This window comes from Vicugna pacos, chromosome 12 (genome assembly GCF_048564905.1).
Source record: "Vicugna pacos chromosome 12, VicPac4, whole genome shotgun sequence".
NCBI lineage: Eukaryota > Metazoa > Chordata > Mammalia > Artiodactyla > Camelidae > Vicugna > Vicugna pacos.
The window spans coordinates 55,314,484-55,340,023 of NC_132998.1; the positions used below are offsets into that span (position 1 = coordinate 55,314,484).

Consider the following 25,540-nt stretch of genomic DNA (forward strand, 5'->3'; position numbering starts at 1 on the left):
CCCCTTCCTGATACTCACATCCTCATGTGGTCTCCCCCATTGGATCAGAGTTGCTCTGTGTGACCAACAGAACGTATCAGAAGTAATGGCATGTCACTCAAGATTAGGTTACAAAAGACATTACTTTGGTCTCTTTTTCAATCTCCCTCTCTCTCCGTTTGTTCTAGGGGAAGTTAGCTACTAGTTTGTGAATAGCTCCATGGAGAGGCCTACACAGTGAGAAACTGAGGCTTTCAGCCAACACCCACATGGATGAACTGTCTTAGAAGGAGGTCCTCCGGTCACAGTCCAGATAACCTTCAGATAACCACAGCCAAATTGACATCTTGACTATGACCTCACGAAAGACCCTGATTTGGTTGGAATCACCCAACTAAGCCACTCCCAGATTTCTGGTCCTCAGAAGCCAGATGACATCATAAATATTACACTTCAGGCAATTGATTACATGGCAACAGATAAATAATATGCACACATTTTATTTCTATTAAGCAGCACTGATCTTGAACTTAAAAAAGAAACAAAAAATAAAGGAATCCTCTAGAGCAGAGGCTCCTACCCCTGGCTGCACATTAAAATCACTTGAAAAACTTTTTTAAATAGCTGATGCCCAAGTCCCACCCGAGACCGTTGAGTCAGAATCTCTTGGGTTGGAGCCTCAGCACCTGATTTTGTAAAAGTTACCCGGGTGAGGTGAGCGTTCAGCCCAGGCTGAGACCCCTGCTCTAAAAAATCGACTCTCCAATGTCATTGAGGTTAAGGCTACAGATCATCTGAGGCGTGGCCACTCCGGGTGTGCCTCAGAATCCACCTGGGAGCTGTTAGAAAGGCCAGTTCTTGGGCCCCAGCCCAGGAGGACCAAGCCAGAACCTGCATTTTTATACGATCTCCAGGGAATTTGGATGCACACTGCAGTTTGAGAAGCACTGACTTAGGGTATCAGTTCAGAACCGGTCCTCAGAACCCTCACACTCCAGATTCCTGCTATAGGCACCCATATTCCAGAATCTGTTCTCCCATAAGCGTTTATTAAGCTTGTCTTGTGCATGAGCTCCCTCACCGAGGGATTCTGACATAACTGGTGTGGGTGGGGCTGAGCCACGGAGAACCTTGTGGAAGTTCTCCCCAGGGGAGTCTAAGCTGCAGCATCGGTGGTAAGACGGAAGATGCCCCCAATTGCCTCTCAGTCCATTCTTTCTCTGTGTCACTCATCTCACCATAAAACTGACAGTCGAGAGTTTAAAAATGACTTTTTTCCATTCAACACGAACCCTACAAGCCAACTGCCCCCTGTAGAATTTACATGAAGAAGCAGCAATTTCTTCCAACTCTAAAGAGGGGAAACTTGCCTCGTGGATGTACCCAGTGCTAATATGCACGTCTCAATGAGGTGCTTTCCTAAGGGAGTTCCAACAGGAATGCTGAGGACAGTAACCATCGCCTGAGTAACACCCTTCAGAACCCACCCCGGCAAGATACACCACCACCATGTAGCAAGACCTAAATTTGATAATAACTAACTCCAAACTCCTCTTCGTACATCAGCTCGCTTCCTGGCTCGCAGTTTAAGGATTCTTTTATCTCTTAGTTTCTTTATTTTCCTTTTTCCTTGCTGACAGTCTTTATCAAACCAAGAATTGCTGTGACAAAATCCACCTTGACCCAAACCAAAATGAGCCAGCAAAGCCCGTTTTAAGTCGCTGACAGCTCCATTGATAGTGGGTGAGGGGTAAACTGAGGACATTTCCTGGCATTTCAAGAGGGTCTCAAAAAAGTGACTTCCACCAATTTGAAAACTTCATTCCTCTCTGCAATACCGGCCTTCTCTGAGATGCAACCATGAGTGCGAAAAACCTGGTCATACCTATGACTAAGGTGGAAAGGATAGCATCACTTTGTCCCTGCTGAATAAGACAGGCTAACTGCAATACAATGGACAGCACCATCTTCTTCAAGCTGCTTACCATAATTTGTAATATCTACTTGTCTGCTTGTTTTCCACATCTCCTCTCTGATCATAACCCTATCCGGGCAGGAGCCATGTTGGTCTTACTCCATACCTTCTTCCTACTTAGCCTAGGATCTGGGACATAGTAGGCACCAAGTCAATGTTTGGTGAATGAAGGATTGAATGGAAAATTTCCCCAGATCCACGCCACTCAGAAATACTAGACTCTATAAATCCACTGGTGAGGAATTGTCCTGTCAGCTTGATACAGCTGTCTAGAGGAGATATGATCTTTAGGAAAACGGAGTGGTTCAAGCTGGCCCCGCAAGCCCTCCACCAAACCTCATATTCTGGCCTCAGGCATTATTATAACTGACTTCAACTACGTGATGGAAATAAAGGATTCTGACCATCACATACATCCCAAGGTCCAAGCAGACTGCACATACCAGACCAGAGAGATGTGAATCAACTTTAAACCAGGTCCAGCCTCTCTGGTTCCCAAATCCACAAAGGAAAGAGCTCTGTGTCCTGTCCTAGGCACTACGTATAGCCACTTTCCATTTTAGGGTGCCTGTAAGATATGCCCAGCTAACTTGTGTCTTCCCCCTCCACCCCCCACTGCTAGAGTGTGAGTCCCTCAAGGCAGGGTCTGTATCTCATTCATCTGCATCTCCCCCTTGGGTGGCGCATAATAGATGCTCAAGAAACATTTGTGGGATGAACACACATGTGAATGTCAGGGCTGTGGGGCTAACCATGGGGGCGATGGTTTAGAAGGAGAGCAAGTAGGGTATTTTCTTAGCCTGACTCAGGGAGAGAGGCTCACCCCAGAGAGAGAGAGAAAATATAAGGAACTCAAAAGAGGTGCTGAAAAGAAGAGGTGTAACTCTGAAAACTTCCCTCTTAGAGGCATGGTTCTTCATCCATACTGTGAGGGGTTTGGACCAGATGATCTCTGGGGTTACAGCAAAGCGAACAGAGCATCAGGTTCCAGAGCTGGACTCACCTGGGTTTGACCGCTGCTTCTTCAGCAGATTAGCTGGGTGACCTGCTACCTCCCTGGGCGCATCTCCTCAGCTATAAAGTGGTGTCAGTGACCCCGGTTGACTGGGCTGTTGGGTGGATTAAGTGAGGCAGTTCCTGTACAGCCCTTGGCTCCATGGTCTCCACTCCTCTCTGCTGCTTCAGCCCCTGAAGACCCTGTCCTCATTCGTACCTGCCACCGCAGGTGTCCGTCACAGCTCTCTCTGCTGCAAGAGGAAGGAAACCTGACCCCCTCCCAATGCAACAACTCCTTTAGCCGCCAAGGAGGGGGCTGGCTTCTGTGGGACTCTGGCCCCCTGACCACAAAGGATACACAGCAGGCATTTCACTGTGCATCAGCCACTGGGTTACTTTCCTCCTGGCACAGAGGAGAACTCCCTCTCCCGGCCCCCTTGCATCTAGGCAGGGGCATATGACTCATTCTGGCCACAGATTATGAACAGAAATTACTTAACCACTTTCATGGCTGACTCATTAAAATTCCCTCCTTTTATCTCTCCTCTTCCCTGGAAAACTTGAAGCCCACAGTTTGAGGATGGTAGCATCACAGTCAGGTGGGAGCCTGGGGCCCCTAATGACTGTCCAGCTGCATTGACCATGACATAGGTAAGCAATGAAGCTCCCACGATTTGAGGGTTTTCTTGTGACTGCAGCAGAGGCAGACTCCCCTAGGTCAGTCAGACAGCCTGACCTGTCCAAGGGGCACAGCTCCCAAAGCAGGACAGGGGGCCTTTACCTGGTTCCCATCATCTCAGGGCGAGTCCCTCACTCTCCTGACTCTCCTTGAGGCTCATCCTCCCCTCCCCAACCCTCTGCAAGAAGGTCTGGATTCTAACACCCCAACTCAGGTTTGCAGGCCCTCCCAGGGCATCTGTCACCCTCGTGTAGATGGTACCTTGTTGCCAGCATGGAACCTCGGAGCTCGCCTAGAGAGTGCTTAGATGAGACCATGCAGTGACATCCACTATACTCCTTTGGTCTGGGCCTCAGTTTCCACACACACCATAAGGACCACAGAAGACCTCTCCCACTCTGATATTTGCAAGCCCAGAAAAAGCACATCAGACAGGGACTGCCCACTGCTGACACCCGGGGGCCCGCGCCCTGGCCACACCTCCCACTTACACGTGAACTATAAATTCTCTTGGCTGAGTAAACACATTTTATGGGGCCCAGGGACACTTCCTAGCTATACAGCTCACCCCCTCTTCCCTTGTCCTCCTCAGACCTGGCTGCCTCCTCGGCGCGGCACCTCCCCAGGGCCCCTAGTTCCCATCCTCCGTCTTCCCTCTGCCTCCGACTCCTTTCCCCCGACACCTGCATCCCTGGCCTGAAGTGGGTGGAGAGTTTCTTCTCTTATCAGCCGTTTTACTGCCCCCTCCTCCTTGGTTACACAGTAATTGGGAACAGAACTCCTGGCAAGGACGGGTCAATGCCTGTCAGCTCCCAGCCGATGGTTTACTGGACAGAGAGAAAGGGTCCCTTCAGTGCTGTCTTGGGAGGCAGGTAAGGGGCATGCAAGCAGGAAAAGAGAAGAAAGGAGAGGCACCTCTGGCCAGGAGCCTGTGGAGAGACCTGTGCAGTTGAAGTCGGAGAGAGATCGGAACAAAGTGATGGCCAGACCAGAGATGCCAGGGGAGATTAAGACACCAGTGCTCAGCACAGCCCTGTCCCAGGGAGACAGCCTGGCCCTGACCCAGTGACCCCCTTCCTCAGCCTCCACCTGCAGGACAGCGGAAGTACTGCGCTCCGGAAGGCCTATTCTGGAATCTGGGAGCGACGGAAGCGAAAAAAATCCAGGACAGTTTCCTGAGGCCCATTGGTGGCACGCCAGCCTTCCAGAGGCCTGGCTGGAGCCAGCAGGAAGGGCCACCAGCCGGGGGAAGGGCAAAGGTGGACGCCTGGCCTTCGGATCCCCTGGGGGAGGAGGGGAGGCGCCCTCTTCCTGCCAGCTCTTTGTCGTGTTCCCCACTGGCCGTGACCTCAGGGCCCCGGCCTAGGCTGGGGACAGTGCAAGTGACCACCCTGGAGAAGATCCTCTGAAGTAAGGCTGGACCCAGCTTGGCAGTGGTGTCTCCTGTGACATCAAGCCACCGAGGGCTCTGAGTCCGTGGGCACGGGGCCCAGCCCCTTCCAGCTTTCCCGACGTGACCCCCCTCCTTGATCCAAGGGGTTTCTGAGGTGACCCAGGGAAGTCCCATGTTTGGATAAACTGACATGAGGATCCCTGTTCCCCACCTCTGCTCGCCCCCTTGACTCCAGGAGTTTCAGGAAAGGAAGGAAGCCGCTCTCCACTGGCATCGCCCGGGGCACCCACAGAGCCCCCCCTGCCCACCTCGCTGTGGCCTGGGCCCTGCTCTCCAGGGGGCTATGGAGAACTCTGGGTGCTGCGAGGCCCCGAAGAAGCTGGGCCTGTCCTTCTCTATTGAGGAGATCCTGAGGCCTGCTGAGCGGAGCGATGTGGCCAGGCCAGAAGGAGCAGGTGGCCAGGGCCCTGGGCAAGCAGCTGCGGCAGACTCCAGGCTTGGGAGACCCCCGCAGGACCAGCCCCAGGGTAAGTGTCTTCTGGCCATTTCTTATCCACTCCCGGGCCTCCCAGATCCAGCTGGGCTGAGGCAGAAAGTTGCTCTGAATCAACAAAAGAGAAAACTTCAGAATTCAAAGAGATGTCAGGCACTGGGCTGGTCATCTTAAATACCTTTCTCACTAGCTCAGAACTGGGGTTGTTCCATCGTGGACACCAAGGCTCAGTGAGTGGCCAGATGTGGGGACCTGGGCCTTGTCCCTGTAACCAGGCCACAGTGGAGAACACTAGTTACTACTTACTTATTCAGCACTTCCGGTGTGGTCGGCACCGTCCCAGAGGCTGCGCATGTCTCTTCTTTAACTTCAGCAGAAAAACGTAATTATCATAACTCGACAGATGAGGAAACTCATCCGTGAAAGGGAGGAGGTGGGTGATGCCCCCAGGTCACACAGTCACAAAGCAGAGGACCCAGATCCCACTGCCTCCAAACACCTGCCTGGTCTGGCATGTTCTTTCCCTTGTTGGCAGCTGGCACGGCCTCTAGTGGCTGTGGCTGCCTACCCTGATCACACCCCAGGCCAGTGCCAGCGCCAGAGCGTGTCCTCAAGTCACAATGACCAGATCTCGGGCCTCTCCTTGAGAGCTGGCTCAAGGAGGGCATGGAAGGGGACACACACACACCACTGAGAGTCAGGAATCCACGGTCAGTCTTGGCTCTCCCCTGGCCCTGCTGCGCCACCTCAGCAAAGTCCCTGCCCACTCTGGCCTCGGTTTCATCCTCAGGGAGATGGCTGAGTGAGGGAAGAGGACGAGGAGCCGGGGATGTCTCCAGGGGCCACTGGAATCTGATAGGCGATGAGCCCGGAGGATCTCACAAGAGGCACCTGGTCCTCTGGTCTTTCCACCCTTTCAATCCAAGGAAAGGAAGCTCGGTGGGGCCGTGATGTCTTCCCCAATTATCCACGGAGCCCCATTCTCTCCCTCCTCCAGATTCCCAAGATGGGGCTTACGTGTAGCAGCAGAGCAAGGGGAAGACCCTGGAGGGGCCCACGCATCCCTGGGGAACTGGAGGGTTTCCCAGTAGCTGAGCCTGTCAACAGGAAAGGGTCCCAGTTTAATTTTCAGAAGTTTGTTAATATCTTCCAGTGAATTGAGTGAGCATTCACAGAAACAATGCCTCTGAGAGTCTAACCTGAGTCTCTCCTGATGCAGCTACATAAAATCTATATCTGAGAGAGAGAGAGGAAAGGTCTTACATCCCCTACCAGAGTAGCTTCCCTTCCCCTAGCCTGACAATGGCAGATGACAAAACAAAGGACAAAAAAAAATTTAAAAATAAAGGAAGCCATTCATTCTAAACTTCCCTGAAGATGCTGGCATGTCCCATATCAACGAGCCTGCTAGGCCCAGAGCAGAGCCCCCAGTAAGTTCTTGACAAAATGTTAGTTGTAAGATTAGACAGTGCCCCGTGGCTCTCTCGGCCATCTCGTGGCCATTGCTCCATCCACCTGTCACAACTGTGAGCCTCACCTCACAGATGATAAAACCAAGACGAGAAGACAAATCACCTGCAAAAACCACATGAGGAGTTAGCACTAGAATCGAATGCTGGTGGCCTGAGACCATCCGTTCTAGGTTACTCCTGAACATGGCCTAAATCCATACCTCTCCCCGCTGGGCTGGACTCCAGCATTTCCGAAAGACTAGTGAGGGTCCCCCTGGTGGTTTGCAAGATGACTCTGAGGGGCAGGCAAAGATTTTTTTAGGTCAATAGTTCTGTAATTATTTCTTTTTTTTTTAATAGAAGTATAGTCAATTTACAATGTTGTGTTAGTTTCTGGCGTACAACATAGCAATTCATATATATATGTGTGTATGTATATATATGTATATACATGTATATAGTCCTTTTCAGGTTCTTTTTCATTGTATGCTATTAGAAGATATTGAATGTAGTTCCCTGTGTTATACTGTAGGACCTTGCTGTTTCTCTGTCTTATGTATAGTAGTTAATATCTGCAAATCCACAACCCCTAGTCTATCCTTCCAATTACACTCACCTTCTGTTGATGACTCACGATACCACTTACCCGTTGATGGTCATGAGGTGAGGTTTTCTTTTCAAATGAATATTTATTTAGGTAAAAGCAAAAAGTCCATGTCAATGCTACACAAATAATAATGCAGATGGGAGGCCAGCATGTCAGACACCGTAAAGGTAACTTGGAGGATCTACAAAGGAGCAGGAATCCGTGAGACGCTGGGCGGGGGCAGGGAGGGCGGGGAGCTGGGATTCCAGAAACCTGGCCTCTAAGAGCCGGTCTGGCACTGATGCGCAGGCAGATCTCAGGAAAGCTGCTCCCCGCACTGGGCCTCGGTTTCCTCTTCTGAAACACAAGAGAGCAGAACTAGAACGTTCCCTCCCTGCTCTGACATGCCGTGGCCAATTCTGCAAGGAGCCGGTGGCTGCAAAGCCTTGGTGGGGTCACTCGTGGTCATTTGCCACAGCAGAAGCTCCCTCTCTCCAGAGGATGTCTCCACACCAGGCAGGGCAAACCGGCTCACCACCTCCCTCTCCCTCCCTGCCCCCCAGGGGGCCCCACCCCCACCAGGGCTGGTGGCCGAGCTAATGATTCTCCACCACTCTGTCCCGTTCCCCCCACCCACACACAGTATGCAGGACGCCTCAGGGAATGGGCAACAGGGCAGAAATGGTGCATCCAAGGCCCTCCCCTCCTCGGACAATAACAACAGAGAATAAATTCCTCTTTGTCTCCACTTAAAACTTAAAGGGCTTCAGGGATTGCCTCAGGGACCTCTGGGTCCCAATCACCCAGGGAGCTCATGGAAAGCCGCAGTCCAAGCCCCGCACCTAAGATTCTGCCTCTAGGTCTAGGGCGAGGCCCAGGAGTCTATTCCAGCAAACTCTCCCAAATGATTCTGATGCAGGTGGTCCAAGGACCATTTTGTGAGGAGGCGGGAGCCCAGGGAGGCAAAGCAGCTCGTTCTGTGCTCCAAGCCAGTACGCCCCAGACCCAGGGCCAGGGCAGTGACCCAGGCCAAGGCCGGTGCCAGCCATCCATCACTTCTCATGGCAGGGACCAAGGCTGCACCTCCCTACATCTTCCCTCTCTTATAGGGATCCTCATAATCTAAGGCCTGGACCCTCCCCAGTCTGATGCCCATGGAGAAATTCAAGAGGGTCTCTCAATTTGAAGGGATGCTGAGCTCAGCTGCCCACTCATGCCTCCTGAGAGAGGCAAGTTCCCCAGAGCCCGGGGACCCTCCAAAGTCAAGGAAGACCCAGGTGGGAGGAAGCCACTTCGTACTAGAGGCTCAGACCCTGGGAAGAGAGAGATCATCTCTGCACCTGTCCCACTGACGACCCTTTACAAGGACATGGTGACACCTGAGGGAAGAGGGGAGGAGATGCACAGGGAAGAGACCACCTCAGTGGGTAAAGCAGGACAGATCTTAGGGCCTGGAGGAGACCCCGATATCTTCTGTCCTCCATTCATAGGTCATTCAGTCACTCAGTGAATCACCGCTGACTGATTACTCTGAGCCAGGCTGGGGGCTGGGGAGGCGGTGGTGAACAGAACCAGACGTAGTGACCACCCCGCTAGAGTGGGGGTGGGGTCAGCAGCAATAAGAGTCATGGCGACACTACCTTGGGACAGTGCCGACTTCTGCTCGTCTTGTCAGGTCGGGGTGACCAGGGGCACCATAGAATTCCTGGGATTGGCAGAATATCCTGTTGCAGGGTTGGCAGTGTTTCTATAAGGGGCCACATAGTAATTTGAAGCTTTGGTGGCTAGATGGTCTCTGTTGCAATTACTCAACCCTACTGTCATAGCTGAAAAGTAGACAAGGTGTAAATGAACAGGTATGTTCATGTTCCAATAAAACTTTATTAAAACTGCTGTATAGCACAAGGAACTGCATTCAGTTTCTTGTAATAATATGTAATGGACAAGAATCCAAAAAGAAAAAATGTTTATATGTATGTATACGTACAACTGAATCACTTTACTGTACACCTGAAACTAACATTGTAAATCAAATACACTTCAATAAAAGAAAAAAAATTTAACTTTATTGGAACAAGAACAGGCAGAGGGCAGAGATCCTCCAGGCACATGGAGCATCCCTCTGACCGACTTCTGAACCTTCGTGTCCTTTGCCCTTTAGAAGCCCTTGCTCTTGTCCCCCTTCCTCTTCTTCCTTTTCCTCTTCTTTCCCTCATCCTCGCCCTCTGTCTGAGTTTCCTGCACCTGTTGTATCAAATTACCACTAACTGAGTGGCTTAAAACATCAGAAAGTTATCGTCCTACAGTTCTGGAGCCAGAAGTCCAAAACCAAGGTGTTGGCAGGGCTGGTTCCTTCTGGAGGCCCTGAGGGAAAACGTTCAGTGCCTCTCTCCCAGCTTCTGGTGGCAGCCAACACGCTGTCTTTGGCTTATAGACAAGTCACTCCAACCTCTGCCTCCATCGCCACCTGCCTTTGCCTCTGAGTCTGTGTCGAATCTCCCTCTCCTTTCCCTCATGAGGAACCAGCCGTTGGACTTAGGGCCCACCCGAAACACAGGAGGATCTCATCTCAAGAGCCTTAGTTATACCTACAAAGATACTATTTCCAAATAAGGTCACATTCGCAGGTACCAGGGTTTAGGACTAGGACCTACCTTCTCGGAGGGAACACAATTCAACCCACTTCATCTTCCCTCACTTCTTTGTCCCTCCCATCTTCCTCTTTGTCCCCTCTATCCCCTGCCCCCATCCTCTTTCTTTTCACTCCCTTCCCATCCTTCTTCTCCTTCCTGTCCCTCTCTTCCTCCTCCTCCTCTGCACTGCCTAGAACCAAAATCAGAGACTCAGCTCTAAGCCCTGGGAAAGGGAGCCCTGGTTTAGGGCTGTGGCCACCACCTAGATGCGTCTCATTGACTTGTCAGTAAAGACTCTGGCTCTCAGACAGATAGACGCAGTATCTTCCACGAGAGCAGACAGGAGCAGAAAGGATGCAGAGCTAAGTTTGCATTTCCCCAGGGATAAGTGTGGTTTGGTCTCCCTCCACCGGACACCCTCTCTCAGTTCCAGCTAACAGAGCCACAACCAAACGTGGCCGTGGGGACATTCCTACAGGGCTCAGGGGCACTTGGGAATGACTTTACCTGGGTGGTTCTGGCTCAGAGCCCCTCTTGAGACAGCAGGCAAGATGTTGGTTGGGACTGCAGTCACCTGAAAGTCTAGACTGGGATAAAGGATCTGCTTCCAAGATGGCTCCAAGTTAGCTGGTCCAGCTGTTGGTGGAGCCTCAGCTCCTCCCCAAGCAAGGCTCTCCACGTGCGCTTGAGTGTCCTCCTGAGATGGCAGTGGCTTCTCTCTTGGAGAGAGCCAGGTGGGAGCTGCAACCTCTGTGACCCAGCCTGAGAAACTTTACAGCAGCATTTCCACTGCCGTCCGTCTATTCTGTGAGTCACTAAGTGGGGCCTGCATCAAAGGAGAAAAGAATTCAAAGGGAGGCATGTCTCAGAATTTGCAAACCTACCTTAAAGCCACCACTGGTACTTGGTGGGGAGTGGGATGATATTAGACAGCTGCCCTATCCAGCCCTATCCAGCATACGATCTAGCAGGGGCTGCGGTGGCCACTGATTAATCGCAAGGGGAAGTACAATGACAACAGTGATAAGTGTTAGAGAGAGTGACGTGGTACCCTGAGGACCTATTCCAAGGAAGATTTGGTCCATCAGGGAGGCCAGTGAGGTCTTCCTAGAAGAAGTCATAATTGAGCTGCAATCTGAAGGCTGAATAGGGGGAAAGAGGGAAGGAGTTTCAATGCAGAGAGAACCAGGAGGACAAGGACCTCGTGGTAGACGAGATGTCCAAATGTGCAAGATAAAATCTGGGAGCCAGAAAGGAGTCAGTCCATACTAAGTGTTGTAGATGATGGTAGGGATTTATTTTTTGCTTTGATCTGTAGTCCATAAGGAAACAAGTGCCACTGTAGGGGGTCAGGCAAGAAAATGTACAGTGACCAAGATGAATGAGAATGCTTGGGTTCCAGCTAACAAAAATTATCTTGGGTTAGCTAAAAGAGAAAAGGAAATGTGTTGCCTTGGAGAAAATTAAGAAATTGTTTCCCAAACTAAGCCACAGGAAGGGCGGGATCCTATGCAGGCTTAAGCCAGATGGAGCCAAAATCTATAACATCATCAAGTTTCTCCAGTTGCTTCTCTCTGAGAGTTGGCTCAACCCTTTCTCACTCCAGCCATCATTCTCCCCGTGGGCCCCAGTAGCTCCAAGAGTTACATCAACCTCCAGTGTCTTCTCTCAAGCTCTCTAAAGTCCCAAGTCCAGAAGTCCCAGAGGAGGGACTTACTGGCCCAGCTGGAGTGAGATGTCCATCTCCAAACTAGTCAACTGAAGCCAGAGGGTATGACTGAAAGAACAGTGTGCCTTTGGGCCTGGCCTGGAGTCTTCTTCTTGCTGATCCTCTTTTTCTCTCACACTGTTCCATGCTGGGAGGATGGTTTCTTATTTCAGGGCCCTTATAACTCTTCACAGGTCATTTTCAGTCTCCATATATAAAACTCTCAGAAAGTTTCTTTCTTTTTTAAATCAATGGTATGTTCCTAAAGAGGTTTACTCCCCCAAATACTACTGGTAAGGTGACAGGAGTTAATCATTTTTTGACCAGAAATGGCTCTTCTCCCTGGGGCTTCAGATACCCTTTGAATACCTTTAATCTGGGCACTCTGCATACCTGTACTTGGGTTGGTTTTCTGTATGTATTTTCATAGAGAGAAGAGTTAGCTAATTTCCTCCTCAATTCTTAGCAGGAAGGGTAACTAAATACGGAGTCCTCCATTGACAGGAAGTTCTGTGACACTTCCTGTGTCACATCAGGAAACTTCCTCCAGCTTCACAGCTTGCGTGGTCTGTTTGTTCCCCAGCATTGTCACAAGTATAGAATGGAAAGTCATGAGGGCAGGAGGAGAACATACACACGGACACACACAACTTCTCAGCAAGCAAAACAATTCTATCGGTTCAAATACGATGGCATTTTGAAAGCATGTGAGCTCAGCCCATGGCTACCCTGTCCCAGGACTCTATGCCCAGATCCAAGCACACTGTCACAGGAGCCACACTGTAATCACACAGATAAACATACAAACCTGACAAAGTGCTTTGAGCATGCAGAGGAGGGCGTAACAAACTATCTGAAGGCAGGCTTCAGAAAGGTGGGGACATCTGAGATGGCTCACCAGGCAGAGGGAAGCATGTGCACCAGCCTGGAGGAATAAAAAGAAATATTCCTTTTGAGAAACAAAGAAATTCGGGGTGGCTGGAGTCTAGCAACCATGTTGCGATGCCAGAGGAGATGAGAGGAACAAGACAGACTGAAGGTCATGTGTGCCAAGTTAAGGGCCTTGCTCTTTATCCATACCCATCAGCATCTTTAAAACCTATGTTTGGAAGTTTCAGACTTCCGCTGAGATGCATGATCAGAGCGGCCTTGGATGAAGGGGAGACCCAGGGGCTGCACTCCGGTGCCCCGACAGGCGTCAACAGACAAGCCCTACCACTATCTATTTTGTAGGGTTCCCACACAATGTCCTTTAAACAAAGGCATAACTGCTATTTTAACAAAAGAAAAGAAGACATAAAAAATAAAAATTGTGGCAGAGTGGGGGGAGGGGGAGACAAATATGCTGAGATCGATAAGTTAAAAAATATTATGAAAGGGAGACCGTACATGTGGAAAATAACAATCATCACACTCCTGAGAGGAGACAGTAAACTAGTCACCCCTGGGAGCAGGCCGCATATCTGTGGCTGGTGAGCTTCCCATTGGTCTCTGGACCATTTTTATTTTAGGGGTTTATGTAGTCTCATCTCTTTCCACCCTGGCTGAATTCTCTTTGATGTTGTTTATTGACACAAGTAACCTACCTTTATTACAGAAAAATTTCAAACTCGGATAAACAAAAAGAAGACAAAAGAAACTAACTATAACTGTACCATCTCATACCCAGTAATCAGTACCATTAACATTTTGGGGTTTTTTTTAAATTTTTTAAATTAAAGTTTAGTTGATTTACCATGTGTGTTAGTGTCTGGTGAACAGCATAGTGATTCAGTTATACATACATAAATATTCTTTTTCATATTCTTTTTCAGTATAGGTTAAACATTGTGAAACATAGGTAGAGACAGATTTTTTTGGTTGTGTGTGTGTTTTTATTTTTTTTTTTACAAATATGGAGGCTGGTTTGTCGCACACTGAAATCTAACATTATATATATATTTTTTATTTTATATATCTATGTGTTTTTTATATTATATATTATATATATATATTTTTTTAAAGCCTGTTGTGTTTCCACGTGGAGATTCACAACAGACCTTGGCGAGAAGGAAACCCTGGGTTGGTTTGAACTTTGATGGATGAGCAGGAGTTTACCAAAGGAGGAGGATAGGCATTCCAGATGCGGGGTAGTGAGAACAAACATTCGGAGGGTAAAGGGCGTGGTCCATGTGGGGAATCTAGAAGTCTAGAATCTAGAATCTAGAAGTCGTCAAGTGGGACTGAAATAACAGAAGTGAGGGCCGAAGGGAAAGAAAGAAGGGCCTTGAGTGCCGCGCCAAGGAGCTCGCCTAGTACACTGGCCAGCGACCGCCTGCCCCGGGAGGCTCCTCCCCACACCCCACCTGTCTTGGCTTGGAGATATCCCTGCAGGAGGGCCCCACAGGGAATTGGTGCCTTGAGAAGACTAGGACAAGGCCCATTTCCAGAGTCCTAGCCCATTGGCAAAGCCCCCGGGGCCTTTAAATGAGCAGCCAGGGCCAATTAGCAGACAGCAGAGAAGGAGCGATCAGGGGAGGGAGCCGAGCGCGAAGAAACATAGGTTTATAATTAGGTGGCCTAATCACCTGTGTAAACTGTGTATTTCTTATGATCGATGTGCTAAACGGCTCAGGTTTAATTAAGTTCCGCTGACTCGTTCTCTTTGAAGACCCACTGAAGTGTGATTCACAGCTCGCACAATTAATAACCCCGAGGGGAGCAACTTGAAAGGGTGGCAGTTCCCCGCCCCCTTCTTCCAACCCCTCCTTCCCACCCTATCCCACCCCACCCCACCGTCTTCCTCTCTGAGCCGGGGCCCAGAACATGCCAGCCCTTCCCCGGAATTAAGAATCATCCCGTGCATGGAGCAGCTCCATCAATGAGCTGGTACTTCCAGCTTCTTGTTTAATGAGGTCCCTTCTGGTTCCAAAAGTCTACCTGCAGAGTCCTGTGTTCTGCCTTCTTCTCTCTTCCATGTGCCATTGATACTGCTCTGCCTTCTCTCACCTGCTTCCTCTCTCTTATCACCCACTGTGGTCTGTAACCCAACCGTCAGCCTTGCTGGCCCCCCTCACTCCTTTCCTAGAGCAGCCTCCTCCTGCACATGGTGGGAAAACCTCAGTGTTGGTCTTCATCCTTCCTGAGCTGACCTCTCAGACTCTGCCCTTCCCTATCCTCCCTGTCCTGTGGCCCACAGGCCGGCCATTCTACTCTGAGTCACCATCCAGAGCTCCTGGGCACTGTCCTCTCCACTGGACATCCCCCTTGTCCCTAGGCACCAGCAGAGAGATGGGCGTGGGTCAGCCTTCCCTTCCTCTTACTTTCCCTGCACTTCCGGTTTCCCCGACACCATCGAAGTCAGCTCTATGACTGATGGATACTCTTCCCTGGAGATACGTGGCAATGAGAGAAAGTTGCAACACAAAGAGAAACTTAATGTGAGACCCCGAATGTGAAGAATCCAATGGGAAAACTGTGAGGTGGCATTGTCCAATAGAACTCTCTCTGATAATGGAAATGTTCTATACTGGTACTGTCCAATATGGTTAGCCCTATGTGGTTATTGACCTATGGCTGGTGTGACTAAGGAACTGCATTTTATTTTATTTTATTTATTTTATTTAAATAGCCATATGTAGATAGTAGCTACCATATTGAACAATGCAGATCTAAGGGGTTGAACTTCTAACATTTCCAGCCTTAGATCCTAACCTTGTTTCCCTGACTTCAAGTTCAAGTCTATCTGTCTCCCAAAGCTGCTCTCTGGTTGAGTGTCACTAGTCATGTTTCAGGGACCCCTGCTCACTGAGAGAGACGTCAGCTCCAGGACCCCTCTCCCTACCACTCCATTTTATAGCTCTCCAATTTGGGGATATTCAGGCTCAAGTAACATCCCAAGAAGGGCTGTATGGAGAAAGTCAGTGTTGCCTGTTGACACCCGAAAACCCACGCTTGGTCTTGGGGGAGGGGCTTTGACATTCTGAGTCCTATAGGCTGGTCCCCTTGGGGCTCAGCCTCCATCTCCCCACCAGTGTGAATTTTAGACTCCCCTCTTTCGTCCCAGGGAAAGCCGTATATATCTTAATAGTGGCTCCCTTAGTGACACACGTGCAAGTTTTGAAATGGTTATTTATTAAGGAATCTATACTTGGTCATGAACCCTTGTTTGCCTAGGTTTCCTTCTGGGGAAAAGGGAAGAGTTGCTTTATTCTTGATATAACCTAAATTCTGTTTCTAATCCTCTGTTCTCCATGTTGCTTACTTTCCCTTATTCCCATTCTACACACTACGTCTTCCATTCAGTAGCCTCTATTCCAAAGTTCTGTGTTCTCAAAGGAATCCCAGCTCCATCGTATTCTTGACAACTCAGTTTACCCATCCAACCTGGAATCTTCCATTCTGTGAATTTGTTTTGCAATATTCTACAAAACTGCAGTGTATCATCTAAAATGCTGAGCTCATGAATAAATGAATGAATGAATGAGATACTGTCAGCATGGCTTGTTAATTTCTGTACTTCTGCAGATAGGCCCTCAGTGCCTATTAGGTGCTGGGTACACAGAAGACATTCAGTAAGATCTTGGCAATGGATTAACACTTCCATTTCTCTCTACGTCACTTCTGGTTTGCTTTGGCTCTATCCCTTAAAGACACCACCAGTTCTAACCAGAGAATATGTATCTCTTTCTTTTTATTTAAAAAGTAGGGTGGACTTGAGGAGAGGGAGGGAGATAGAGAAGGAGGGTGAGGGAGATCAGATCACATCAAGCGGTTCACAGTCCCTTCTAGTGGATAATTATGGCTGAAACCTCACTGTCTGCAACTCCCAAGAAGCTCCCAAGAGTCAGAAAAAATGAGTAAAGTACTTTGAGGGGATAAAAAAATGGATTAAGAGTAAACACGAGGGGTGGTAGGAAGGGGCAAGTCCAAAGGCAGACTCTGAAGTGTACTTGTCAAGTCACAGAGATGCAGGAGCATCCAAGCCAGCAGAGTTATCCTCAGCTGAAATCTCTCCTCTCTGGCCCTCTTGCTTTCACCAAGCAAATTGGCCCCCCGGGCAAGCCCGAGGCAAGGCGTTTTAAGCCATTCGGCCTCTACCTGAAGAAAAAGAGAATTACAGACTGTCAGGGTGGATTTGGCCTTTGAGACTTGATCATTTAACCCCTCTCTCCCCCACCCCCATTCTACAGATGGGGAGACTGAGGCCCAGAGAGTAAATAAAATACGGCCCATGTTTTAGAGTGGAGCCAGGAAGAGAGCTCAGGGCTTCCAATATCCAGTTCAGTGGGTTTTCTACCATCCAGCGATAGCAGGGTGGCTACTAAGTACACACATAAAAAAATTAGTTGATCTCTTCAACTGTTAAACTATCACAAGTGAAATCCACTTTTCACTGAGTGTGTACTCCAGTTCATAGCTTGTGGTGGTTTTACCTCATTTGAGGGCGAAAGAAAGTGGGCTGAGCGGAGAAAGGAGACCTCAGTGGAAGTTCAGATCCACCCCCTCCTCTCCAGCTGCTTTGGGTCCTCAGAAATCTATCTGACATAGGACATCTGACCTGTGACATCTGACAGTGCAAAAAAGGTCAAATAAATCACTCAGCGTTGTTTCTTGTGAAAGTGTCTTCCCTGCCCAGTGGGTTGATTTCACATTTATTTATTTAGAGCAAACAATTATTAAGCTCTCCATAGGCACCAGTTACTCAGCAAGTCTATGATATGGTCCCTGCCCTCCAGGAGCTCACAGTAGAAAAAGAGAGACAGAGAGAGAGACAGACAGACAGAGTAGAGCAGGCAAGTGTGGGCTCCCTTTCCCGGACGGTTTGAGTCCTGCCAACATGAGTGAGGGATGCCAAGACAGAAAGTACCAAGAGTCACCGTTTTCTCTTTTTGGGGGGGGGGGGTAATTAGGTTTACTTTCTTATTTTTTTATTTACTTTTAATGAAGGTACTGGGGATTGAATCCAGGACCCTGTGCTAAGCTCGTACTGCACCACTGAGCTATACCCTCCCCCCTTCGCCATCACTTTCTGAGGGCAAAGTTTTCCTACAGAAGTGAGAAAGAACTCAGGAGCCATGGTGGTCCACTAGAATGGTAGGAATTCTAGCGGGTGCCAAAAGTGAAGGTGATTTGGGGAGGGGGAGCTGTATCTTTCCTACAGTTCCTAAAATTACATCACATGGTCTTTGTTCCAAGTAAGACTCAAGTTGTAACGCTGGCCTCAGAAGTCCATGATCAGGAAGACAAACCCGCCCCACCTGGTGTGGTGCTTCCCCCAGGGTCCGCCCTGTCCTAGCTCCATCAGGAGGCACAGCAAGGCTGCAAGCAGGGCCATTCTCCTTGCTCTTCTAGTTTCCCTAGCGCTTCTCCAGTGCGGCTTTCAGAAGCCCCTCTTCATCCCTCCAGCCCCTAACCCCTCCTGTCTCCCTCCCTCTCTGCAGATGCCCTGACCTGAAAATGTGCTATGCTGTCCTGAAAAATTCAATGACATATGACCACCCCTGACCAGCCTACCTCTCAGTCCTGCTCCAAACACCCGACCAGAGCCCTCTCTCTTCCTCCTCAGTTCCTTCTTCTCATCTTCAGATATGCTCCACACTGCACTCCAGACTTCTCCCCAACCTCCCCAGCCTTTCTAGAACCTTCTCAAGATATAAATATAAGTTCTTCTTTTATTCACTGTATCCACTTCAACCCAACCACTCACACCTCAATCCAATTTAATTCAACAGATACTTGCTGAAGTTCCCACTAAGTATCAGATGTGTTTAGTGTGTTTGGGGATAACACAAAATTGTTCTTCTTGACTTGGCTTCTGCCATCCTAATTCTACCCAAGTCATCTTCCTGTGGACCTCAGTGACCTCCTAAATACCAAATTCAGGACCACAAGCCTCAAATCCATCTTGGAACAAGGCAGGGGAAATATACATACATACATACATACACACAGGCCAAGGTCAAGGTCTTCCACGATACCTGGCACTTAATAGGTTTCAATAAGCACACCAGATTGTTTCTTGCTTTTCCTCCTCTTCAATCTCTCTTATGTAAAGTCTACAACCAGGGGAAGGGTGTAGCTCAGTGGTAGAGTGCATGCCTAGCATGCATGAGGTCCTGGGTTCAATCCCCAGCCTCCACCAAAATAAAAAAAAAAAAACCTAATTTCCTCTCCCCCTAAAAAAAGTTTAAAAAAATTTTTTTAAAAATAAAATGAAGTCTATGACCACTTTTTTCTGTCCAAGCCTCTCTTCTCCCATGGTTTCTATGGATATTTGTGTGTCTGAGTTCCTCCTGTCTTAGGTCAGGTTCTCCAAAAATAGACTGAGAGTGATTGGCTGGAGAGTTTACCTGATGTCATGCTGTTCATTCTTTCTTTTAATCCCCGGGACCACATGAATGTGGTCTACCCGGCTATCAATGGCAGCGCTTCAACTTGGGTCCCCCGCTGGCTGCTGAACTTCTAAATGGTGGAGGGGCCACAGGCTCACTCCCAGACCCTCCACTCTTCCCCAGACATACCTCCTGCCTAAGTGATCTCACCCACTCCCCTGACTGCAGAGGCCAATATGTGCCGATGATTCCCATATCTGAACCTCAGGCCTGAGACCCCCTTTGAGCTCCAAGCATATAAGCATCTGCCTATTTGATAGTTTGCTTTGAATGGCCAGTAAGCCTCTCAGACTTAGCACGTCCAGATTGGATACCTGATTTCCCGTCACGCACACGGGCACTCAGGCCTGGCTTCACGGGCCCGTGTGTGACCAGTGTAGCTGTACAGGGCCCTGCGCTCAGAAGCGGGCCTAGCACTTGGTATTTAAAGCTAAGTCACCATCTTAAAACTGTCAATAATTTCATGTTTGAAACTGTGTTTAGTGAGTGAATCCAATGGGACCAGGAAGCACGCACCAGAGGCCTGGACCCCCAACTCACACTCAGTTGCCCTCTCACTGCCTCCCTGCCTGCCTGGGAAGGGCTCTCGGCCACTGTTGCCCCACCCCTACCCAGGGACCTCTGCTCCTCAACCCTGTGTGTGCTGCGGGGGCGGGGAGGGCATGGATGTGAGGGGGGTCACAGTCAGGCACGTGCACGCTGGCGCCAAGTTGAAGGGTGAGCCCTGGAGGACTGAGAGGGTCTACACTCACCCTATTAGTACCCCTGTCCCCGACAGAGCAAGGCCTTAAGTAGCAAATAAAAACCACCCTGACAGGTCAAGAGAGGGGCTGTGGAAGAAAGGAAAAAGCTTTTTTTCCCTTTTGCACTCGGCCCCACATAGGATGCAGCGGGGCCCTGAGCAGACATGAGGCTGGAAAGGAGGCTGGAAACAGGCTGTAAGGCACTGACTACTGAGCAGTTCAGTCTTTGCTCTGTAGACCAAAGTCGGCCAGCTTTGAAAAGGGCTGGATGGGAATTATTTTAGGTTTTGTGGTTTTTTTGCCATTACTCAACTTTACCATTATAGCACGAAAGTGGCCACAGACAATCCTTAAACTCATGGGTGGGGCTGTGTTCAGATAAAACTTTATTTATAAAGCAGACAGTAGGCCAGATTTGGCCCCCAGGCTGTGGTTTGCTGTCCCTTGTGATGGACAATGGGAACTTGCCTGAAGTCATCTGAGCAGCAGAAAGGACAATCAAAGAAGTTTCTAGAAGGTCATTCTTGGCCACACTGTCCAGGATGGAGAAGAGCGGGTCGGCCTAAGGGCAGGGTTTCTAGGAAAGAGAATGTTGTAAAACTCCAAGCCCAAGGAGCCAGGGGACGAGACAAGGCAGCACAAAAACTTGGCTGAGATGCTGACACCCAGATCGCTAACCCATCTTGGACCCTCCTCCATCCAGAAGAGAGAAAGAGCAAGCGGAGGGTCCGGACCACCTTCACCACAGAGCAGCTACATGAGCTGGAGAAGATCTTCCACTTCACCCACTACCCCGACGTCCACATCCGCAACCAGCTGGCAGCCAGGATCAAACTCCCAGAAGCTCGGGTGCAGGTACAGCCATCCCCACCCTCAGCCCCCAGCTCCATGGCACCCGGGGCCATCGGTGATACCCCACATATCTGCTCCCTCCAGGGCTGCCCACTCTGAAGTTTTCCATTGGCTTTATTCTCTGAATATAGTTATATTGGTCAGATATTACTTTCCAGGAAATGAGGTCATCATAGTTATAAAATAGTTTCTCCTGTTGGTGGGTGGAAGCAGAGATGGATTGGATGATAACCATTGGTATCTGCTTCCACTCCCTTCTTCTCCACTTGGCTGTAGTCGTTCACCACGTGGCCTTATTCACAAAATAGGTCTTGACAATCTAGACCAGGGTTCAACAAACTTCTTTCTGTAAAGGGCCAGATGCTAATTATGGTAGGTTTTGTGATGGTCTTTGTCACAATGATTCAGTTCTGCCCTTGCACGGTAAAGGCAGCCATGGCTTACAGTCTGTAAACAAATGGGCATGGTGATGTTCCAATAAAACTTTACCGATGGACACTAAAATTGGAAATCTGTATAACTGGTATGTGTCACAAAATATTATTCTTGTTTTGATTTTTCCCCCAACCATTTAAAAATGTGCAAACTGTGTAATCACAGGAGGAAGGTCAGAGTTAGCCGGAGGCCTTAGTTTGTCAACCCTTGGCCTTGAACTCAGGGCCCTGGTTGGAGGCAGTACCTTGTCCATCACCAGGGGTATACCCTGTCCTCTTACACATCCCCAGTTCTGTAAGTACAGCTCCAGCAAATCTAGATCCAACTGTTACACTGTTGACACTCTCTCTTAAAGTTTTCTAATCACCCTTCTTTTTTTTTTTTAAACAAATATGATGGACTCATTGGAATTCAAAATCTGCGCCAGGGTCCAAGTCAACATTCCACCTTTTATTTCATCCAAACCTACTTTTCTTCTGGCTAAGGACCGCCCCCTTTTTCTTCCCATCTGAAATCAATCACCAGCTAAGTGGGCAGCACCTGCCTCTGCTGTAAAGCCCAGAATTCAGCCGCTGCCTCAGCAGAAGGACCAAGTACAAACGGCCACGTGTCAGGGACAACAGGGCACTCACGGACACAGGGAACTGCCAACGTTCAACCTACAGGTGCCCCCGGGTCCACAGGGTTGCAAACTGGTGGCCTGCCCGCAGGAAAGAGCCCACAGATGGGTTTCATTTGAGCTGCACGGTATTTTAAATCTCAGAGTTTTCACATAAAAATCAAGATTTCTGCCTTAGATATTGGATGAGGCTGCAACGCTGCGCTCACATGTCCACATGGTGACTGTTGGCTGAGAACTGAGAAGCTGCCCTCTTTAGCCTCTGTTCACCACAGACCCCAGCATGCCCAGAGATCCGACTCCCAGCTGCTTCACCACCACCCCCTCCTCCTCCCAGGAGCCCTCACAGCCCTGGAGGCATTGAAGGTTGTGATCCGGGGTGGGTCCCTTCTCAAGGCCGGCCGGATGCAAAGAAATCCTGGGGGCCGCGGAGCTTTCTAAACTGCAAAGGGCAGTCCCTTGGAAGGCGCTGTTACTATACTTTTCGGGGGGAGGTACTAGATAGAGAAAATCCCTTTTGCTTATCTCCATCCTCTCTCGCCCTTATCTCAGATCTGGTTCCAAAATCAGCGAGCCAAGTGGAGGAAGCAGGAGAAGACTGGCAGCCTTGGGGCTTCGCAGCAGCTGGGTGAGGCCGACCTGGCCCCGCCCACAAACCCGGACGTGGCCGTGAGTGGCTGAGGCCCCGGGTGGGGGGCGGAGCTGGGGGGGGAGCCACTGTCTAGGAACCTCCCATCCAGACCCGGAAGTGAGGAAACACCTGGGGAGGGGGCGGGCAGGTGGGGGGGGGGCGGGGTCTGACTGCAGTGAAAAGTGCAAGGGCGGTTTTTTCAGAAAGAGGTTTGGCATGGATGTTCAGAAAGTCTGCGGGAAGTCGCTGCCTTTCTGTCCCGATGTCCTCATCCACTGAGTAACAATCACAGTACTCTCCCTCCTACCTGGACCAATTTGAATTACTTGTGCAAAACTTCACAGGGTCACATAATAAAGGGCGGTGCATGGAGGTCGAGCACGTCAGCTCAGGAGTCAGATTGCCCAGGTTCGAATCCCAGCTCTGCCCTTAGCAGCAGTGCGGCCTGGAAGAGTGACTGCACCCCTCAGAGAAGGGTCATAGCATTGAGGAGGATGAAATTGAAATGCCGGAGGCTTGAAGAATGCTCGTCACCTAGGAAGTGCTCCCTAAGGATTAGCTGTCCCGAGTCAACACATATTTGGAGTGTGTACAGATGCTAAACCCAGGGGAGGGAGTGGTACACAAAATAGACAGTCCAGTGGTTAACGTTTGTACATACCTACAGTAACGCTAAGAGGTAGGACTTTTTTTTAAATTTTTTTTTCATTTTTTGCCAATGCAGAAACTGGGTTTTGAGAAGCAGAGTGACTTTTCCAAGGCAAACAATTGCTGTAAATGCAGGGCTAGGCACCAGGTTTCATGGCCCCGCCCAGTCCCCCAGGGCACTTCTCCCCAAGTTGGTCCCCTTACCAACCCTGAGCTGTCGCCAGAAAGGTTTGGAAGCCGCGGGACAGCCCAGAATAAAGCTGAGGGCTCACATCTCTCTCCTGGCCTTTCCTTGTAACAGGGTCCCATGCTGCTCCCCGCTGCACGTCCCAGGCTGGCTCCACCCACTGGGTGCTATCCACTGGCCCAAGGTCAGCTGGCCCCTGCCTGGATCCCTGCCCGGCTGGCCCTCCTCCCATTCCACCCATGGGAGGCCCAGCCTCTCCTCGGCCCTGTCAACCAGCAGACCTGCATCCCTGCTCTCTGCTTTTTTTCCACCTCCGCACCCCAAATGGGGCAGGTTCTGTGCCACCTCCATACGGGAACCAGACATCCTTTCCCCAGTGGAGCTGCTCTCCTATCCAGGTGAAGGCAGATGGCCTAGACCTCTGGGGGAATCAACCTCACGATCTTTCAAAGATGACCCATAGCCCAGGAAGCCACCCTGTGCATGTCCCTTGGAAGGTTGCATCAGACTCAGCAGCAAGATGACCATTAAAGGAAGCTCTCATCTCTCCTGGCTGGAGTGGCCCTTCTGCTTTGAACAATAGATGCTGTGTGAGGTCTCAGGATGAGCTCTGGAACGGGGAGGTCATCCTCTTGCACCTGTGCTTCCTCTGACATGCTGTGTGACCTCCAGCTGGCCATTCAACCTCTCTGGGCCTCATCTGTAACACAAGGCAGTCAGATAAGATGACTTCTGAGGGCTCTTCTGGCTCTTACCTTGGTAAGGTGAACCATGATGAGAACAGCAGCACAGAGGAGGCCAAGGAGAGCTTGTTTGTTCATTCATTAGTCAGATCTGCTGAGCACTTCGTAAATGGAACTGGCTATTGGCAGAAACCACTGAGGCTCTGACCCCAGGAGCTCAGTCCAGATTGGTCGAAGGGATGGTAATGACCTTCCCCTGCAAGCAGAACATTCTCTCAGTGACCTTGCAAGAGGCCCACGTCTAACACATTCTGTTTGGCTTTGATATTAATGTCCTAAAGAGGGAGAGAAATATAGAAACATTTCTTTTAAAATGTAAACAGAATTTAGTGTCTTCGGTTATTCTACCGGATTGGGAAGGGATGCTGTGATTTCTGGTTTGAAGGAAGGGTAAGACAGTAAACTCTTCTGAGAGTTTATCCTCCCAGGACTGCAAGGGACCAGCCTCACTCTGTCCTGAAAAGCCTAAGAAAGAAAGAGTGGTTTTCTATAAGGAATTGGCTTTCACAGTCATGGAGACCGAGAAGTCCCGTGACTAGCAGTTGACAAACTGGAGATGGGGACCCTGGGAGAGCAGAGGGTACAAGCTCCAGTGTAAGACCAAAGGCTGGAGGAGACCTGCATCCAGGATCAAGGCAATCAGGCTGAGAGAACGAGGCCTCCACCTTTTTGTTGTATTCAGGCCTCCAATGGGTTAGATGAGGCCCGCCCACATGGGCCTGGGGGCAGAGGGGAGGGCCATCTGCTTTACTCAGTCTAAACTCCAGGGCTAATCTCACCCAGAAACATCTTCACAGTCTCACCCAGAATTATGTCTAACCATATCTCTGGGCGCCCTGTGGCCCAGTCAGGTTGACACATGAAGTAAACCATCACAGTCCCCATCTCCTTTCCCAGTCACATACCCTCCCTCCTCTAGAAACAGAGTTAGGCCAGGCAGAAGAAGTTCAGGAAACCAGAATGTCAGAAGTTAAAGGGTCACTTTTTTAAAGGTTAAAATCACTCAAATATAAAATGAACAAGTACTCAAGTTTTATTCAACTCAGTTATTAATGAGGGAGCCAGTAAGCCATCAGAACAGTTCAAAGGAGAATTCAAAGAACAGATGTGCATACAAAGACAATCAGGAGCTGAAATGAATTACAGATAGAGATTTAAAAAAAAACAAAAAAGGGCCCTCGGTCACAGGGAGGTAAGCAAAGGTATCTCCCTCAGACATAATTCATTTGCATTTCTATGAACAAGACTCATTTGCATTACTACCAGATTTTTTTTACCATTGAAAGAGCGGAAAAATAGCTCAAAGACAATGAAAGGTGCTGAAATGCTGGAATAATGTGCTACACCCAACAATCTTTTCATGCTCATATCAAAGGCTTTCACAATTTTTCCTGACCCAAAGTTATGTAATCTCTC

General features: G+C 49.5%; 1 protein-coding gene and 1 long non-coding RNA gene across 2 annotated transcripts in view; one reads left to right on the plus strand and one right to left on the minus strand.

Annotated features, from left to right (window-relative positions):
* The window catches only part of ISX (intestine specific homeobox), a 37,034-nt gene extending 13,190 nt beyond the window's left edge, over positions 1–23,844 (plus strand). Inside the window, 5 exon segments of the mRNA XM_072972417.1 lie at positions 5,258–5,549; positions 20,713–20,864; positions 22,468–22,584; positions 23,496–23,681; positions 23,683–23,844. Coding sequence (XP_072828518.1) covers positions 5,258–5,549; positions 20,713–20,864; positions 22,468–22,584; positions 23,496–23,681; positions 23,683–23,844 — 909 coding nt within the window.
* Positions 9,343–12,818, minus strand: LOC140700264 (uncharacterized). Its single transcript, XR_012078641.1, has 3 exons — positions 12,702–12,818; positions 10,693–11,011; positions 9,343–9,378 (listed from the first exon to the last, which is right to left on the minus strand). It is a non-coding gene; the product is annotated as an uncharacterized lncRNA (long non-coding RNA).
* Positions 23,845–25,540: the final 1,696 nt, after the last annotated feature.